The sequence below is a fragment of the Tenebrio molitor genome, chromosome 9, assembly GCF_963966145.1.
Source record: "Tenebrio molitor chromosome 9, icTenMoli1.1, whole genome shotgun sequence".
NCBI lineage: Eukaryota > Metazoa > Arthropoda > Insecta > Coleoptera > Tenebrionidae > Tenebrio > Tenebrio molitor.
Window position 1 is genome coordinate 10,791,259 of NC_091054.1, and position 20,284 is coordinate 10,811,542.

The following is a 20,284-nucleotide window of genomic DNA, read 5'->3' on the forward strand; positions in this document are numbered from 1 at the left end:
TTTCGATGAAGACGTATTCACTCAGAAATCAAAAATATATTACTAGAAATTTTCTCCCTTGTGCGTTTAAGTTGGCAACAATTTCGTCCATTTTGCGAAAAGTGTTTTGTGTTAACGGTTTGTGAAAGTTTTTAAATTTGAATAATTAATAACATTTTCATTTTCAAAGTGAAACATTTTTGTTGTACCTTTTACGTGTACCCGTATGTAAGTATTTTTTTGTGTAGGTAATGACATATTCAGTCAGCAATAACATTTTCGTAGTAATTTTTTTCAACATTACATTTTAAAGCAATGGACTACTGTAAGGAAAACGACTCTTTCGGCGACGAATCCTTCCGTAATTCACGATTCAAACTGATGTATCCACAATTTTGACAGTTTTGTTGTAGATGTATACAGAGAAAAAAACAAAAAAGCACGTGCAATAATTGACTCTGATTCTGATGATAGTGATGAGAGTTTTGCTACAGATTTGAGGACAGAATCAGAGAACTTCAGCGAGGATGGTGAGAACATTAAGAAATGTGGTGGAATGTTGAAAATGGATTTTTTTGCGTAGGTGAAGATGTCCATATATCTGGTTTAGCAGAAGCCAAACAAGATGTCAATATCCAAGATTCTTTCAGTGAAGATGAAGAGCAAGAAGATTTTCCAAAAGATGAGGAAGGTGTTTTTGATGAGAAAGACATTGTTGAGAGTGATAGTGATGAGCAAGAAATTGAGGGTGATAATGAGCAAGAGATTGACTTAACATTAAGTGAAAATGCACAAAAGGAAGTTGATTTGAGCTCTGAGAAAGATGAAGAAGATATAGAAATCATTGATAATTCTTTAAGTATTGTTGAAGTTAGTAGTGAGGAGGAGATGCCTTCCAGTTCCCTTAAACAGATGACAATGAAGTCTTTCCTAATCAAAACTTCAAAGGAATCTCATTTAAAACAAAAAGCTTCATCAATAGAAAAAATTAATGTGGGGCAAGGGCAATACCAAGAACAAGTAAAAAAAGTCAGTTCTATTGAAAGTGATCTGTTGAGGGCAAAAGTAAGAAACATAATTTTTTGTTTGACTTTTTTACAAGTAATTTTCCAGAACGCAATGAGGGTGATAAAGTTGGAGAACTTGCCAGACAAGGGAAAATCCTTGGTGGAAAAAGAAAAATCCCTAAGCAGGATGCTGGAGGAGCAGAAAGCTGTACTGGCCAACATGATACCTGACCCTGAACCGGCTTCCAGCTCCCTCAACAAAATAAACATTGCTTGGGACGAAATCGAAGCAGGTGTCGACGCGGTGGCGCCAAGAACGTTCGGTAAAAAGGGTAAGTTGCAGTAAATTTTTGTTGGAAAAAAATTAACAGGTGATGTAAGGGGTCGCTCGGTTCAACGCGGAAAAGCACATGGCGGTAGAGACGCTCGATTCTCTACACAAATCCCTAGAAACGTGTCCCTCGGAACAGGATTACATGGATGACCCCCAGGGACTCAGAGTGCCTCTGATGACCCACCAAAAGAGGGCTCTGGCGTGGCTGTCGTGGCGCGAAAAACAAAAACCATCAGGGGGTCTCCTGGCCGACGACATGGGCCTCGGCAAGACCCTCACCATGATCTCGCTCATAATCAAATCAAGAGAGCTGGGCGACAGCGAAAGAGAAGAGGAACAATACCGAGACAAGTACCCAGGAGGCAGCCTCGTCGTGTGTCCCGCGAGTCTCATCAATCAGTGGTCGGGGGAGGTGGAGAGGAGGACCAAGCGGGGACTGCTAGGGGTGGAAGTTCACCACGGTCCGAAGCGAGAGACCAAAGCGAAACGGTACGACAAAATAAAACTGTCAAAATGATCCTTTTCGTTGTCTTTTAGGCTAGCCAAGCACGACTTGGTCATCACAACTTACGCACTGGTCCTCAGCGAGAGCGAGAAGAACGGGCCGCTGTTCGGGGTGAGGTGGCGGCGAATCATCCTCGACGAGGCCCACCAGATCCGCAACCACAGATCTCGCACCTCGGAGGCGGCGTGCCGACTGTCGGGGAAGTCCCGGTGGGCGCTGACCGGCACGCCGGTCCACAACAAAGAACTGGACATGTACGCCCTGCTCAAGTTCCTCAGGTGCACGCCTTTCGACAACCTGCAGGTGTGGAAGCACTGGGTGGGGGACAAGAGCACCGGGGGGCAGATGCGCCTCCACGCCGTCATCTCGTCGCTGATGCTGCGCCGCACCAAAGCGGAACTGATGGAAAACGGAGTGCTCCAAAGCCTCCCGGAGAGGAAGTGGGAACTGGTGCCGGTGAAGCTCCACAAGAACGAGATGGACGTCTACCAGAAAGTGCTGATCTTCTCGAGGACGCTGTTCGCGCAGTTCTTGCACCAGCGCGCCGCGAAGAACCAAGACGCGTACGATATGAAGTTCACCGGGGCCCCACGTGAGTGGACGCGCCAAAAACGAAGTCCCTCTGATTGATTTGTTGCAGCCGATCCGAACGGCGAGTACTTCAAGATGAGGAACCGGCTGTTGAAGCTGAACCGAGTGAAGGAAGTTAGCCAGCACGAAATCCTCGTCCTGTTGCTCCGACTGAGACAGATCTGCTGCCACCCTTCGCTGATCAAGCAGATGCTGCACGGCGACGAAGACCTGGGCGAGGCGGAAGACCAGGAGCAAACGGAAGAGTTGAACCTTCTGGAACAGCTCAACAGGCTCAACATCGACGACAGCGACGGACAAGTGGTAGCGAGCGACGAGAGCGTGGGCCTGAAGGAGGCGTCCAAAGGTTTTCTACACGCGTCGAACCCAGTCTTCCAGAGCGACCGGCGCAGCAGCAAGGTAATCGTATCTCCGTAAAAGCACGAACTTAATTCGCGTTGCAGATTGAGGCTTTGCTCACCTTGCTGAAAGAAAAAGTATCGAGTCAGGACAAAGCGATCGTGGTCTCGCAGTGGACCAGTCTGCTGCAGTTGGTCGCCAAGCACGTCAAAAACGACAGGATCGCGTTTGACTGTTTGGACGGGACGATTCCCGTCCACAAGAGAATGGCGATCGTCGACAACTTCAACGACCCCAACAGCGAGACCAAGGTGTTGTTGCTGTCGCTGACGGCCGGCGGCGTCGGCTTGAATCTGGTCGGCGCCAATCACTTGTTTCTTCTGGATCTCCACTGGAACCCCCAGCTGGAGAACCAAGCGCAAGACAGGATCTACAGGATGGGACAGACCAAAACTATCTTCGTGTACAAGTAAGTGACGACCGATTGGTTACTTTTTTTACTGGGAGTCAGGTTTATGGCAGTTGACACCATCGAGGAGCGGATCAAAGCCTTGCAAGAAATGAAGCTGGAAATCGCCGACTCGATGCTGACGGGGTCCAAGAAAGTTATAAACAGCAAACTGACCCTGCAGGATTTGAAATTACTCTTCGATTTCAAGTGAATCACCGATGTTCCTCTATGTTTAGCTTTTATTGTGTTGAATTGTATATTGTATCGAATTTTTATTGTTAAGAAGCAAATCATTGACTGTTCAAAAGAGTTGTTTCAGTTCTTGCAACCCGCATCGGATTTCTCTTCCTTGATATGTTTTGTTGAACTTTGACGGTAATGTTTTCCAGTCGGTTTTTCCCCTTAACCAAAGCAACTGTCCGTGCTGCGAGTTCAAAGATTCTAGATAAAAATACGATTTCAAGAGTTTATCGGATAAATTATCTCATATGCGATAAATTATAGGTTTTCCAAGAATTTTACATGGAATTTATTCATTAATTTTTTAACGGGAGGTATTAGTGGTGCGGACAGAGGTGCAAGTAACAGTTATTCGAGCACGCTATGGCGAGCAATAAAGTAAAATTGGGTGAGTAACTGCGGCATAAGAAATATCAGTTTATCTCCTTGCTCATTTTTACTGTCAATCAATCTTTTCCTTATTATTATGCCCCATTTTTAACACATCCTGTATATTCTCACCTCATCCTCCCAATTCTTTTCAATTTTATTACAGTTCCATTCAGTAACTTGTACTGACGTGTGCTGTTGAAATTTGCCACCTACAATACATAGTGTACTATGGCGGCCAAAAAATTTTGGCCGTCACTTTCTTGACATTCAAGTAAAGTGTAAATAAACCTTTAGGAATCGTAACCCCACTTTCGATTCTTGTCATTTTGACAATCAATTTAAACTGTTTGAAGCTCAGATATTCCAAAAATCCGGCATGAATAAACAAAATTAGAGCAATCGTACATAGATAATCTGAGGTAAACGTTCTGTGTAGTAGAAATGACAAAATAATTTTTAGTTTTGAAATTTACCACCCAAAAAATTACGTTCATAATCAAGACGGTAATCATGATGACAATAAAGTACGGATTACAATTTTTTTTTTTTGAATTGACAGACAATGACGGCCAAAATGTTTTGGCCGGCATAGTACTATGGCGGACAATAAATTTAGGCCGGCAAATTTCTGACATTTCAAAAAAGTCAATGCAAGCGACCATTTATTGTCATTATGACTGATGTGTCAGTTTGTCAAATTGAAGGTTTTCAAGCTGTTTGGCGTTTCCTTCGCCTTTTTCGTAACTTACAGATCATGACGCACTAGCATAACTGATTTGTAGTAGCACTTCTCTCTGGTGCACGCTTCTTTTCCTAATTTTAATTTTGATTATCGCTGTCACGATGACAAGAATGACAAAAATCGAAAATGGGGTTAGTTGAACATAATGCCAGCTTCACATTTTGATGTCAAGCCAATGACAGGCCGGCCTAAATTTATTGTCCGCCATAGTACCTACAGTATTTAAAAAATACGATGTGATAATTACTGTAGAATCGACGTTTTTATAGATACTGCCGCGAGCGGAAAATTCGAATCGTCAATGTCATTTAAAAATTTGGTTAGATTCTCACAAATTAAAAATTTCTCCCTGCCTGATTACGCCCATGTCAACAAAGTGTCAAAAAAATGAGAAAAAAATGACAATTAATGTCATACAACGTGATGATAGGTTATGATATTTACGACCGTTTTACAATGGAGCATTTTCTGTTGTGTCAAAGCATGATTTTGACGACCAGTTTTTTTTGCTCGCGACAGTACTTACCCATTACTTTTTTGATTTTAATTGCTTATTATTGTTATTATGAAAGAGATATTTTTCTGTCAGAACCTGACATTCATTAGGCTGACAAAAGCTATCTGTGTTTTATGTCCATTACGATAATGTAATAGGGATCGAGATTGCTTTATAAATCGTATTTTGGGTTGCATTTTTACCTGGTTAGGCTCGTCATCTTACGTGAATAATCCTGTACTGTAATAATATTGCTTTGTTTTTACATCTTCGGCCAGTTAGGAATTTTCTTGAATCCACTTTTGACATATCCGGACCAACAATTTAACTCATTAAGTTAATTCAACTTAACTTGTTTGATAAATTAACTAATCCCGTAATTCCACCTCCAAGACGTTCCTCTAAACATCAGACATCCATCTGTTTGAAAGCAGTGACTTCTGCGGACAACTCTATTAAAATCTGTCCGGTTGAAAACCTAGCACCGACCCTTCAAAAGACTTAAGCGTCCCTCTGATGGACAATCAAAAATCGGCTCCAACTTGGTTATCGTGATGCGAAAAGCAAAACCCCTGGCTTAGACGTTTTGATGAATGCTCTATTTTCCCAGTTACCCTTTCCATTAACTTAGCCGAACCAATCTGGCCAGAAAATTGTGGGAACGCAATAAGTCCGCCTTGTATAAGTGCAAATTTATCCGATGATTATTATTTATCAGTTGGTATCACGTTGTACTCGTACGCGAAGTACTGATAAAGCATATCCGGGAATTTACAGTTTTCTGAACATTTTTTCGCGAGAGAGAAATAAATATATTTGCGACCAGCGCGGTGCAAGTCTGCATCAATGGAGGACGGTAATGTAAAACGGGGTGAGTAAATGAGACATATTTTTTTTCTTAGTCGTTTCTACTCTCCATGATTATCTTAATATGCGTTCTTTCATCTCATTCTCCCAATTCCACGTGTTTCACTTCACACTTCCTTCTTTTCGTCGTATTCATCCCTTTTCAAGTTTAATTATTGCACCTTCTCTTACACGGTCACATACATTTTTTTCAATTTTGCACCTGTAACACAGTCAGTATAACACTCAAACGGGTTTCGAAAAGGCGCTCTTTTCGATACGCGTTTCAAGAACATTTACTTACATTTTTAATGTTGGCAGTGACTCATAGTGAGTTGTTATTACGTGATCCTAGCATTATGTTTTGAACCTTTTTTAAATTTAAGGGGCAAAATAGAAAAAATATTGTATTATACTCGTTTTTGTAATTTGCCTCCATTTCGATTCTCTAATAGACATATTAACGAACGCGACGTCATCATCTGGGATGTCCTTATAGCCATTATTTCACGGAACATTTTACGAAAATTTTTAGGTTGGCAAAACTTGATTCGTCATGCGTGTCAGTTTAAATTACAAAATGTGCAAAGGATTATTTATCAGGATTTATCAAGCAACAAATTCGCGACCGTATTTTTGGGAATTTCACGTATTTCAGAGGGCGTACATGAAAGATTATCTTTCATATTCGTGTTTTGTGACAGAATTTGGATAAAACAAAAGGCGACTTTGAAGACTTGATCAAATTTTCACTTTTAAAATTAAGACATTACCAACCGCCACGAAAATCCCTAAATCGAGGAAAGTAAACATTTTTGTTTAAAAACGGCTCAAAAAGGGCAAATTACAAAAAATAGTATAAAAAACTCGTTTCATAAGACCTTGAAGCACTCATTCTTTAAAATAACTCGTGGCTACGCCACTCGTTTTTTAATCTTGAATTCGTGCTTCAAGACTGGTCTTATGAAACTTGTCTTTTAATATACTATTTTGTAATTTGCCTCCATTTTGATTCTTTAATAGACATATTAACGAACGCGACGTCATCATCTGGGATGTCCTTATAGCCATTATTTCACGGAACATTTTACGAAAATTTTTAGGTTGGCAAAGCTTGATTCGTCATGCGTCTCAGTTTAAATTACAAAATGTGCAAAGAATTATTTATCAGGATTTATCAAGCAACAAATTCGCGACCGTATTTTTGGGAATTTCACGTATTTCAGCGGGCGTACATGAAAGATTATCTTTCATATTTGTGTTTTGTGACAGAATTTGGATAAAACAAAAGGCGACTTTGAAGACTTGATCAAATTTTCACTTTTAAAATTAAGACATTACCAACCGCCACGAAAATCCCTAAATCGAGGAAAGTAACATTTTTGTGTAAAAACGGCTTAAAAAGGGCAAATTACAAAAAATTGTATAAAAAAATTCGTTTCATAAGACCTTGAAGCACTCATTCTTTAAAATAACTCGTGGCTACGCCACTCGTTTTTTAATCTTGAATTCGTGCTTCAAGACTGCTCTTATGAAACTTGTCTTTTAATATACAACTTATAAGCCATTTTGTCGCACTTGTTTGCTTTATAGCACTCGTCGCTGCGCTCCTCGTGCTCTAAAAAACGCGTGCGACAAAATGGTGTCTTATAAAACTTGTATAATAAATTACTATTCTAAACCTCCAAAATTTCCCCATTCAATCCATGACCTTCAGTTATCTATTAGATAACGGCAAACAATCGCAAAGGTCGTATCAATTGTCATTTTTATCAGTTATGCACTCAAGTATCAAAAATGTAAACTATAAAATCAAAGGTAGGTATTTCACAGGCACAATAATTTTGTTTTTTATTTATTATTCACCTGAAACAGTTGTTTTCTTTGTTTTTACATCTTCAAACCAGTCAGCTTAGAATTTTCTTGTATCCACTTTCGACGCATCTACTCTAATAATAATGTAATTAAAAAAAAAAATTAAATTAATCCGGTTTTTTGATGAATGAATTAATATCATAATTCTGTTATCAAGGCCGTGTTCCTGTGAACACCGGAGAGCCATCCTGTTCAGGAGCAGTGACTTCTCTGCACAACTCTATCAAAACTTATCCGGATAAAGGCGCTACCACCAACGCTCCAAGAAGTTTGAGGGTCTCTCTGATGCCCCACCAGAAATCGGCTCTGGCGTGGTTACTCTGGCGCGAAACGCAAACGCCTCCTGGTGGTATACTGGCCGATGACATGGGTCTGGGTAAAACAATAATGATGATCGCTCACGTGCTGAAGTGCAAAGAAGAAGAGGTGAAAGCGAAGCGTGGGGCGGCTTCTACAGGAGGCACTCTAGTGGTGTGTCCGGCAAGCGTGATGAACCAGTGGGAAGCCGAAGTGAAGCAGACCACAGACGGATCCCTGTCGGTGAACGTCCATCACGGGCCCCGCCGAGAGACCAACGCCAAGAGGTACAACCGTTCATTGCTTTGCGAATTTTTTGTAAAAGAGTACCGCCAGCCTGTCCCGGTACGACTTGGTCTTGACCACCTACGGCATCGTCCGCAGCGAGAGCAACAAGAACGGCGCCGTCACCGGAGTTAAGTGGCGGCGCATCATCCTCGACGAGGCCCACCAGATCCGCAACGACGAGTCGCTAACAGCCGAGGCGGTGTGCAGGCTGTCGGCGCAGTCCCGCTGGGCGCTGACCGGGACTCCAGTTCACAACAAAGACAAAGACATGTACTCTATGTTGAAGTTCCTGCGGTGCCCTCTTCTCGGCAACGCACAGGTGAGACTCCCCCCGGAATCGACGAAATGTACCTATTTTTCTGTTGCAGGCGTGGAAGCGTTGGGTCGAAGATAAAGAGGACCAGAAGCGACTCCATGCGGTGATCTCGTCGCTGATGTTGCGCAGAACAAAGGAGGAGATGGTAGAAAAGGGACTTCTGCAGACTCTGCCGGAAAAGAAGTTGGAGATGGTCAAGTTCCAGCTGGACAAGGACGAGATGGTAGTCTATTTGACGGTCCTGGCCCACTCCAAGACGCTGTTCTGGAAGTTTCTCGAGCAAAAAGGCTTGAAAAGAGACTTTGCATGCGAAGTTTTGGTCGAAAAGTTGCAAAAAGGGTTGCAAACTAAGACAGTGACAAAGACCACGATTTTTGTCCTGTTGCTTAGACTCAGGCAGATTTGTTGCCACCCTTGTTTGATCATGCAGGTAAATAATTGGCGGTTGTGAGTAGAGATTTTGCTAAAAATGTATCAAGAAGCTGCCAGAGAGCGACAATCAGAGAGGGCCGCAAAGCCCGGGGGTGCTACCACAGTTGAAGGACATCGGTAGCGCAGGCAACGGGACTTCGGCTCTAGATCCAACAGACCCGATCTTTCGAGAAGACCATCAAAGCACCAAAGTAAATCAATTTTGTACAAGATTATTGTTAATCTTTCCAGCATCGTAGTCATAGATCGTAGTCGGGTGTGAAATTTGACATTTGACATCTCGCACTTGTCAGTTTTGCTGTTTTCACCGTTTAAGATTTAGTTTTAACTGTTCGTGACAATTTTTAAGACCACCACGATGTTGGAACATTTTAGAAATCAAACTCGCTAGTTCACAATTGCAGATCAAAGTTTTATTAGACTTGTTGAAAATAAAAGTGTCTCGAGGAGACAAGGCGATAGTGGTTTCGCAATGGACAAGTCTCTTGGGGTTGGTGTCGACGCACATCACCAAAGAAAAAATCCCGATTGATACTCTGGATGGTTCTGTCGAGGTGAAGAAGAGAATGTCCATCGTGGACAACTTTAACAATCCAAAGAGCAAGACCAAGGTGTTGCTGTTGTCGCTGACTGCAGGCGGAGTCGGTTTGAATTTGGTGGGCGCCAATCACTTGTTCATACTGGATTTGCACTGGAACCCCCAGTTGGAGAACCAGGCGCAAGACAGGATCTACAGGATGGGACAGATCAAGCCGGTTTTTGTGTACAGGTTTATGGCACTCGGTACCATCGAGGAACGAATCAAAGAGTTGCAGGATATGAAAATGGAATTTGCCAATTCGATGTTTAAGGGCTCAAAGCAAGTACTGGACGACAACTTGTCTCTGCAGGACCTGCAACTGCTCTTTAAGTAACTCCAGTCGGTTGTGTTGGACATGTATTTAAGATTTATCGTATTGTTGAAAAATAAAGTTTTCCGTAACTGTTGTTGAATGGTCTTGTGATTCCCGTTATTGTATTTGACTGAGTCACGTGTCACAACAATAGCTGCCAATGTCGATACCGACCGATCGAGGTAAATATCGAAATTGACTTTTCTCGCTTGTTTGAAAAGATCCGCAGTTAGAGGTCATAATCATTTGTAAATATTTAGAGAAAGTTGTGTTGATGATGGGTGTACAGTCGTTGCGTCGCTAAATTACCAGAAAAATTCCGATTTCATTTCTACCGCAGCTCACCGGATTTAGCGCTTCAGGAAATAGACCGGAGCCGCAAGGGACTCATTATGGCCCTTCGTTTTTTTAACAATGTAAACTAATAAGTATTTCACTTTACTCACTGTATTATCAGTAGGTAAGAGATTATCACATTTTCCAAAATAATCTCTTGTTTTTTACACCGACTGTTCTATATTATTTTTTAATTTATCCCTCGTCTAGTCGTCTCATTGCCACTTCTCTGCTCCTGCTGAAAAGGTCCTTTGTGTCCCTTTCACATTAATTTTACCTAACTTCTCTTCTCACTGACTGGACAGTGAATAAAATTAAAATAGTACCGGGTAACTTTTAATGATTGAGACAAATTTAGTAGGTTGGCACTCCAGAAAAATTGGTACTATTGCGGGCAAAAAAAGTGGGACATCAAATTTCTGTCAGTTTTGAAAAATTCGTGTAGTTCAAGCTTTATTGTCATTTCTTTTGACACTATTCCAGCTGACAGTTTACAACATTTATTTTATACTCCTATTTTCCTTTTCCAAATGCCCTCTTTTTTTGATAAAGGTAGATTTTTATTGGAACTTTGCATTAAATAAATATTCACTAGGTGCTTTACTTACAATCACAATCATTCCCTACAACCTACAGTAGATAATGACAACCAGTGACGGCTCGTGTTCCGCGAATATGGGTCGGCCGAACATGAGTAGATCGGTAAAGCTCTAATTAGTCAATTTAACTTTTTGATAGGCATCCGCATGGCAAATGTAGGTGCATAATTAAAAAAAATTCACATAGCAAAACAAGAGCAAGTTACTATTGCGAGCAAAAAAAGAGGGACATCAACGTCATTGTCTTGCCTTTTTATGTGAAATAACCCTTATCTGATTCTAACCCTACTTTGAATTGATTGACGTTGTCATTAAGGCTCGCGTTTACCTGAAAGAAATTTCGAACTTGATGTACAGTGGGTCCTCTATTTACAAATTTATATTTTGGTCAAACCTCCTTGGGTCAAACAAACCGAGGACGCAGGTACCTTGAATTGGTCACAGACGCTCAGTAGGGGGTAGAGGATTACGATTACGATCCTGTCCTGTTCCGTACCTAAATACGGAGATAAAATAAAATTTTGTGTTGGAACGACAAGTCCTACAATGCCAAATCTGAATTGGCTTTGGCTGCACTGCAAACTGTTGTTTCATTCCATTTTATTATTAGCTGGACAGACGTTGTCTTGTCCAATCCAAATTTCAGCAAATTAGTTTGTGATGATGATTTATTTTCTTCCATTAAATTTGAAATTACAATGAATCTCAAGGTGTTTTATTTACATTTCGATTGCAAGATCGATGTTCAAGTGAACAATCCGACAGTGAAATAAATTGGTATAGAAATAAAACAACTACATTTGTTGGACAGATCGCGAAACAACACAAAAGTAAAAACGGATGTAATTTTAATTTAGGGTGGAATGCGTTTTTCCAGATTTTTCTCCAAATTTTCCAAAAACATTTTTTAAATTGATTTCCATCCCGGGAACAAACCGAACAAAAAAAAAGAGAATCAATTACAAATGTCGTCAGTAATGATCGAGAGTGCATACAAAAATTAAAATTTTTGAAGTTTGTCCGAATTTTCCGACTTTCCTTTGTATTTCTCCCATTTTTTTTTTTAACAAAAAGAGAATTAAATTTTAAAAAATTAAAAATATTGAGCTAAGAATTAATTTTATTATTTTTTGTAGGTACATAATATACCTACAATTTGATCGTATAGGACATTTTCTGACTTTGAAAGCCCGACTAATAAAACTACAGTGAGCGGCAAAAGTATGGAATAAATTCCTTAAAAATTAAACAAATTTTTTTTCAAAAAGATCTTTGGACAGGTCAATTTTAGTTTATAAAAATACATATTTTAGTACCAAAGAAAATTCCAAGCAGTCATTTGTTTTCGAGTTATGACGTCATCGATGGTTTTTTTAAATGGAAACGCCCTATTTTTTTTTCTTGATTCTGATATCCCTTTTAATTGTCTAAATGACAGTATAAAAATTTTGTTATCTTACATAAGGAAATTTTTAAGAAAAAAAATAATAAAGTTGGAAAAATTAAATTTTATAAAGAACAAAAACAAGTCAAAAAATCAAGTAGGTAAATCAAACAGTCAAATGTTACTGTCAATTTCATTCGTATGTGTTATTTGTTTTACAAAACGTTTTCGAAAATGACTCATTTATCAGAAACACAACGTATAGAAATTTCAATTTTGATTGGGTGTGGATAAAACTAGAGAAAACTAAACAGGGGGAATTTCTTCATAAACTTGCTTATTGTCAACAAGCTGGAGGATGGCAATTCGAACATTGAATTCCATAATTTTAAGTACTTACTAACACAGTTTTTGACTCGTTTTTGTTTGTTATAAAATTTATTTTTTCAACTTTATTTTTTTTTTCTCAAAAATTTCCTTATGTAAGATAACAAAATTTTTATACTGGCGTTTAGACAATTAAAAGGCCTATCAGAATCAAGAACAAAAATAGGGGGTTTCTATTTAAAAAAAACTATCGATGACGTCATAACTCGAAAACAAATGACTGCTTGGAATTTTATTTTGTATTAAAATATGTATTTTTATAAACTAAAATTGACCTGTCCAAAGATTTTTTTGAAAAAAAATTTGTTTAATTTCTGTATAATATTCACCAAATATAGGGAGCAGCATTGTGTAGTTCTGTAATTGTATTTTCCCAAAGTATTACGATTACATCTGCATTTACCCCCTGCAGATGAGGGAATGAATATTAGTTCGGAGTTGCTACCTGATTTGTCAAGAATTATGAATGAGACAAAAATGACCCTTATGGCAAAATATTTTTAAGGTAAAAATACAATGAAATGGTTGGTTTCATCTTGTGTCCCTTCGGTGAATAATTGAACATTATGGGTTTATTAGTCGGGCTTTTAGAGTCAGATAAATTTGCTATAGACAAAGTGGGCGCACTCGAATTCCCGTCTGACTTATTTCTTGTCATAAAGTAATGCAAGAATTCCCGTCAGGTGATTATCAACTGATATAATCCAACACTCGAGTTCCCGTCAAGGGTAAAAGAGCGCTTCAATCCCTTACTTACCTACCCCTCTAGCCGTTGCCAGGTACCATTATTGTTTACCATTACGTGGACCAAAAAAAAATGTTTAAAATTTTAAAAAGTTACAAATACCATGTGATCAACATTTATATACTTAGATAAGGGGCGGCTGTGACTTTGACAGTGTCAGATTTTTCGTATTTTTGCTAAGTCAGCTAATAAACGTCAAACAACTGTCACTATTAACCGAATTTTAACGCAAAAATGGTTTTTATTTCAGAACATAGAAGATTCATCATTGATACTTACTTTCGTAACAGTGCTTTCAATAACCAAGGTTTTTTTCTGACGGGAATTCGAGTCTAGAATTTCGGGTGCATTTTTACCTTGACGGGAATTCGTGTGCAGGATTAAATGGCCTATGTCGAAGCCCAGGTATAAAATATTATGCTGACGGGAACTCGTGTGCACCGGACAAAGTATAGGATTATAGGATTTATAGGTACTGGCAAGTAACGATTTTTATTCTTTACTTATTCTGTACTTGCTCATGTAATAATATATGTACTATTATTTCATACTGGAAGTCTGTTCTGTATCATAATTTTATTTCAAAAATCACATTATTTTGTGAAAATTGCATCATCTTTTTTCCTGGGACAACGGCCGTTACTACTGATTTTACAATGACAATTCCACTCAGAAAATTTCAACCAATCAGCTTCTAGTATTTTGAATCATTGGACCAATTAGGAACGAATTACACCGATAATTTAGCATGGTCCTAAAATTATCGAAAAATTATCGCTGTAATCATCTCCACCTTCCTAAAATTATCGCTGTAATTTTCTCCTCCTTCCTCGAATTTTGATAAACTCATTTTTGATCCACAGTAAAATTTTTGTTGTTTTCAACTACGTTAACTAACGCTTAGAATACGTATAAATTAAAAAAATTGTGTAAAATTTGAAAATGAAATTTTCCTTCGTGGAATTGTCATGCCGAATACAACTCGATGGTACGAAATTGCGGGAAATTTTTCTCCTCATTTTACTCCTATTTGTTTCTTAGACAATTTCCACTTGTTCGCTACGCTCACTCGTGGAAATTGTCGTCGAAACAAATACTCGTATAATGAGATCGAAAATTTCCGGCAATTTCATACCCTCTCGTTGTATTACTAATGATTATTTCATTCATCATCGTTTTCGACCAATCGTAAGGCTTTATTTTTTGGATTACAGCGATAATTTTACGATAATTTTTTATTGTCCTTTTTCAAATGTTTTATTTTTTTATTTTTAAGACAACGGTGAATACTAGTGTCACATTTTTTATTTTTATATCAAATGTCAACATGAATCGTCAACTTCTGACGAGCAACTTGCAAACATTTTAAAGGACTTTAATTAAACAACTTTATTCCTGAAATAATCTTACCGAATTACATACATTCGTCCTTCTGAAATAATCTGTTGTAATACTCAAGTTGATTAAAACGCAACACTCGTATCGTTTTTTCACAAATTTCTCGAGAAATTAAAACGTCAAAAAATGACACTTGTGGTTGCTAATCAACTTTCGTATTACAAATCGATCATTTCGAAGCACTCAAGTGGATATTTTTCGACTTTTGCAATTTTCAATGTCAGAAAAATAAAACAGTCCGGTAAGTGATGCTTAGCGACACTTTCCGGCTCTGATACTGTTATAACTTATAACTCACCTACCGGACTCAAATTGATAATGTAATCGAACATCTACCGGACAGTATAAAATAAAATATTTAGAGATCGTGAATTTTGACATGAAATAAAGGAAAAAATTGTGCTTATTTTTATAGTGCATTATTACTGGAAATTATTATTCCACTTAAAAAAAAAAGGACAGAGATTTGCGTATCTAATATTAAAATGGGTGATATAATAATCTGATGAAGCTTTTCCTGATGGAGCAGCAGTATTATTGACTGTTGTTAATAAAGCTCAAATCGTTTGTTACAAATTTGGAATAAAAATGCAAATACCTATTATAAGTATTTCCTAATTTCTTAGGAGGAGGCCGATGTAATTTGTACCCTTGTATAGTCCCCTTTCCGTAAGCTGTTAGCTCAGGTAGCATGTAGGGTTGGTTGTCTACAACGTAAAATTTTAACGTTGAAAAATGACTTCATTTTTTTCGTTTTTTTCAACTAGTATTCAAGTAGGAAACACCACTTTTCGTCTGCGTCACATTCACAACAATATCTAGTGAATGACGTGAGATATTTTCGATATCTCTTTTCGTTTTGCCTACACAGCTTCTAAGCAGAGCATTTTATTTGTGGTTTTTTAACAAATTCGTCAAAACAAAATTATATTTTTCTCTTCATAGTCCACTAATAGAAATGTTCATAATTTATGTAGTAAAGAGAGAAATCGTTCATCTCGTATTGTTTTCTCAAAAAACGTGATCGAAAATCCACTTTTTCGACCGTTTCAAACTCAGGTAAACGCGAGCCTTAAGTACTGTAGGTTGTAGGGAATGATTGTGAGTAAGCAAGTATATAGTGAGAATCGCCCTCAAATGTCACATGATTTATATTGACAAATCACAACTCCGAATTGTTTGAATAGCAACCAATCACAATTTAATTAAGCGGAAATTTTCCCTAGGGAAAATTTCCGATATAATTGACCTAGGGAAAAAATGTTTCGGGCGATTCTCTTCCAAATATACCTCGGGGCAGATACATATCGCCAGAAATTTTTTCTTGCAGTCCAACACTCGTGTTTGTCGCTCAAAATTACCCTCGGGCTAGCGCCCTCGTGTAATTTTCTTGCTACAAACACTCGTGTGTGAGGACTGCTCGAAAAAATTTCCAGCAATATATCTGTCCCTTGGTATATTATATATGAATATTTATTTAATGCAAAGTTCCAATCAAAATCTACCTTTATCAAAAGAAGAGGGCATTTGGAAAAGGAAAATAGGAGTATAAAATAAATGTTTAAACTGTCAGCTGGAATAGTGTCAAAAAAAAATGACAATAAAGCTTACGCAATACGGCGCTGTTAATTTCGTCATAAATGGTTTTCATTAGAATTTTTGTTACCGAGTCGATTAAATCGTTTTGCATTGTTTTTGATAGCCCAGTCAAAACAGGAGATAAAGAAGGATCTATAAATTTTCTTTTAAAGTAGCGGCAAATTTGGCTAACTCTTTAAAATTACCTTCATTATCTGATTCATCATTACCCCGAAATGCCAATTCTTGTGCAGACAAAAAAATTGTCATATTTATTAAATGTTTAACCATTTCTCGATTTTCCCGGACCTTTTCATTGTATTTTTTAATATATTCTTTATGATCGGATTGACCACTGTCGATTGTGTTTACAATATTTTGTTTATCGAATAATTTAAATTTTATTGCCGAATGTGTATATTCTTTAGGTATTTCCTGTTTAACTAAAGCGCGATGAATTTCTTTTAAATTGTCGTACCCTATCGAATTGTAAGGATTTTTATTTACCGAAAAGAGTACACAATACCAGCAAAACAATTTATTACGAACCTGGCTGCCCGTTTCTGGTACAGAGTTTTAGAAAACTTTTTGATTGTATTAAATCAACCATTGAGGGTGTGGAACTGGCAATTTCTTCACAAATATTTTGTCATCATAAGACAATGTATGAAATTTATTTACCAATAAATAATTAACCAAATCGGCATTGGTACTCACTACATCTTTTAGATTTGCCATTGTCGGTGTCTTTACCTACTTACCACTTACACTCACAATTTAAATAATACTATAATAATTACATAATAACAGATTAAACACACAAAACGGAAACAAAAGACGATACATTAAACGGTTAGGAGCAGACGAGCATTTGAACTTAAGGAATTAATTAATTAAACTACGCAAACGCAAACTCTAAGGTTCTCGATGATAAATAAGGTATAATGTTTTATGGGATGTTTGTATCGTGTCACGCGTCACGGGATGTTTGTATCGTCTCAGTCTAGCAGCGCCACAGCGCTGCAACGGAATCTCGGCCAAATTAACTTTTGCCGGGGTTGTGTGAAACGAGCTAAGCTATCCGTTACAAGTTACAGCAACATAACTTAAGATTGGTGAGACGAGACAGCTGGACGTACTTCTGAATGTATTCATCGTTTCAAAATCGCAGTGCAAAGATTGGTCTGTGTGCACTCGGCAAATACGTCACTGGCCGAGCCTTCCCCTTCCTTGACCGAATGTATTTATTATTTACTAAACACTTGCCGCAGGAGCCTAGGAACGGCTTTGTCAATTATTGTCATAGTTTTGTAAATATTCATATGCATTTAATTTTTGTAATGGTGAAAAAATAACTTTAACTTCAATATGTAATTTAAATTGGTCTTTACTGAGGCAATTAAAAAAAACGATGAAGGCGAACAGACATCATAATTTATGTTTAGAAGAATTTTGCGTTTATTAAGTGGATTTTTATTTACACACATTTTTTTTTATCAAAACTATCCTGGAAGCGTTTAGGTATTTATAGGTACTAATATGTGTATTTACAAAACATACGGTACACAGTACAATGTAATTAGGTACGAGACAGAAATGAAAATTGTAATTTAAGTTGTTATTTGGGTTTGAAGAAAAATAACGTAAACATTTTTTTATCAGAAAATATGAAAATAAAATTCGTAATTTTGTGTGGTACGGCCCGGCCGACTCTGCCGCCCCTAACGAGCCGTCACTGATGACAACGTCAATCAATTCAAAGTAGGGTTAGAATCAGATAAGGGTTATTTCACATTAAAAGTCAAGGCGATGACGTTGATCTCCCACTTTTTTTGCCCGCAATAGTACGTCTAATTTATCAAAGAGTACATCAGATTTTCTATAGTTTAATTCACGCTTCTTGTATACGCCGTGCCAAAACCAAATAACCACCGCATGTTGAATTAAGTTGGTGAAAACAAAATTACACTAAGTGTACAATGACAATTTTGATATTACTATACGGACTATACCATATCCTCTTGTTATAGAATGCTTAGTCGGTTTTTAAACTAAGAGGAGTAAATGAAAAAGTCCTATTTACACTATAAAAAGTTACTACCGGGATATCAAACATTATCTTGGTCAAAGGTGGTCATAGATAGGAAAACGTCCGTCTCAACTTATTTAGTGTGACGATTTTTTCGGTACGAACGATTGGCCTACCAGCACCTTTTTTATGAGCCACAAAGCCAGTTTCGAAAAACGCACCAATACAATTTGCAAGGCATGCGTAAAAATCCTTCGGCATTACTGCAAAGTGTAGGAAGTGCTCTCGAAAATTGATTTTGACATTCGAAAAATTATTTGACACAAACCTTCGACAATTATTTGAAAATCCATAACCATCTTTGTCCAAGATAATTTTTGATATCCCGGTAGAAAAATAGGTAGTTATATGGAAAAATCACTAGATAATTTCTGGCGGTCAATTTAAATTATTACAACTTTATAAATAATAATAAATGTTTTCACTTCATTAATTATAGGTAAAGAATTTTATTTAAAAAAGTGAAACAATATATGCTGCGTTCGGCAATGTCATTCAACCTGCTCTGGGTTCAGATCTGGATATTTTAGAGCTGCCTAAAGCCGGCTAAATTTGAACCAATCATATGCAGTAGATTTTAGCGCAACAAATTTAAAACACTTCTTTTAGTTTAAAAACAGACTATAGACCAATCAAATCTAAGTACAGTGTACACAACATTGCCGGTTAATTTTTTGGGTAGAATGCAGTGTTGGTGGTTATTTGGTTTTGGGTAAAACTACAGTCAATTTTGATGTTACCGAGACAAGCAAAATGTCAAAAATTTAAATTTCTTACGTCAGACATAATGACATTCCTTGTGTCAGACATAAACTATTTGAAAAAGCATGCCATTAAACGTCATACATCGGGTTTTTTTTTTGCCTCCAATAGTAGGTACCTAAGTACCTACTCGATTGTTTTGCAATTAACTGTACCTACTTTTTATCGGCTCAAAATGTCATAAACTGTCTCCAGGCACTGTTCTTACTCTTTTTCGTGTTTTTGGGTTTATCGTTCTGTGATTACTCCAAATCGATTCATGACTTCTAAGAAACTTGGGTTTTTTTAACTTTGACATTTCCCCTGTAAAATGTCACGGCAACGTGGAATTTCCAGTGTAATTTTTTTAATTTCCAATTAGTAATTCAGTACCTGTAGCATTGTTACAACAATGTATTAGTGAAATTTCAGTAAAATTTCATCAACAAAGATTGGTTAATAGGTATTCATAACAAAAGATTTAAGTTTAGTCGTTGGTGTGTTAGAATAGACTAGTAAAATTTACTGTACTGATGTTGGTAGCGTTGAACTGTCAACTGACATACGTCAAAAAATAAATCTCGCAGAGAACAAAGCAAATTCATAAATAACAATGAACAAAACGTTTAATTATCATCCTGGGATTTGGACTTCTCTTTCAGCGCAATTTGTCTAATTTACGGCGGCTTTAGTGATACTGATAAACTTTCTTCAACATTCATTTTCAAACATCAAACGCGAAAATTTAAAAAAACTGACGTTTTAAATAAATTTTTCGTTACTGGCTAAAATTATGCCACATAAATGTGATCAACCAACGCAAAATTCGCTACATTTAAAAGTTTAATTTTTTTATTTATAAAATGGTATAAAGCGGCATAATAGAAAAAATTGTATAAAAGACTCGTTGCAGAAGGTCCTTCAAGCACTCATTTGTTCCTCCAAAAACACGAATTCTTTTAAAGTTTTGTATGGTTTGGACATCCCTCACCAAAGTTTCAACTTTAATTTTTTTTTTGTTCGA

General features: G+C 37.5%; 2 protein-coding genes across 5 annotated transcripts; both read left to right on the plus strand.

Annotated features, from left to right (window-relative positions):
* The first annotated feature begins 75 nt into the window (after nt 1–75).
* LOC138138930 (transcription termination factor 2-like) lies at nt 76–3,513 on the plus strand. Its single transcript, XM_069059064.1, has 10 exons — nt 76–207; nt 265–340; nt 393–509; nt 563–1,044; nt 1,093–1,318; nt 1,368–1,809; nt 1,858–2,417; nt 2,466–2,815; nt 2,860–3,224; nt 3,267–3,513. Exons 2-10 carry the CDS (start codon nt 295–297, stop codon nt 3,415–3,417), a joined length of 2,739 nt encoding a protein of 912 aa, XP_068915165.1. The 5' UTR covers nt 76–207; nt 265–294; the 3' UTR covers nt 3,418–3,513.
* Nucleotides 3,514–3,685: 172 nt separating this feature from the next.
* LOC138138932 (transcription termination factor 2-like) lies at nt 3,686–10,097 on the plus strand. 4 transcript variants are annotated; one of them, XM_069059068.1, is made up of 6 exons: nt 3,686–3,834; nt 7,935–8,361; nt 8,411–8,681; nt 8,731–9,108; nt 9,158–9,301; nt 9,515–10,097. In XM_069059068.1, the coding sequence occupies exons 1-6, from the start codon at nt 3,810–3,812 to the stop codon at nt 10,022–10,024; spliced, it is 1,755 nt and encodes a 584-aa protein (XP_068915169.1). In that variant the 5' UTR covers nt 3,686–3,809; the 3' UTR covers nt 10,025–10,097. The 4 variants fall into 4 exon arrangements, with proteins under 4 accessions (XP_068915169.1, XP_068915168.1, XP_068915167.1 ...); XM_069059067.1 differs by lacking the exon at nt 3,686–3,834 and adding an exon at nt 5,122–5,927; XM_069059066.1 differs by lacking the exon at nt 3,686–3,834 and adding an exon at nt 6,935–7,720 and having other exon boundaries at nt 9,161–9,301.
* Nucleotides 10,098–20,284: the final 10,187 nt, after the last annotated feature.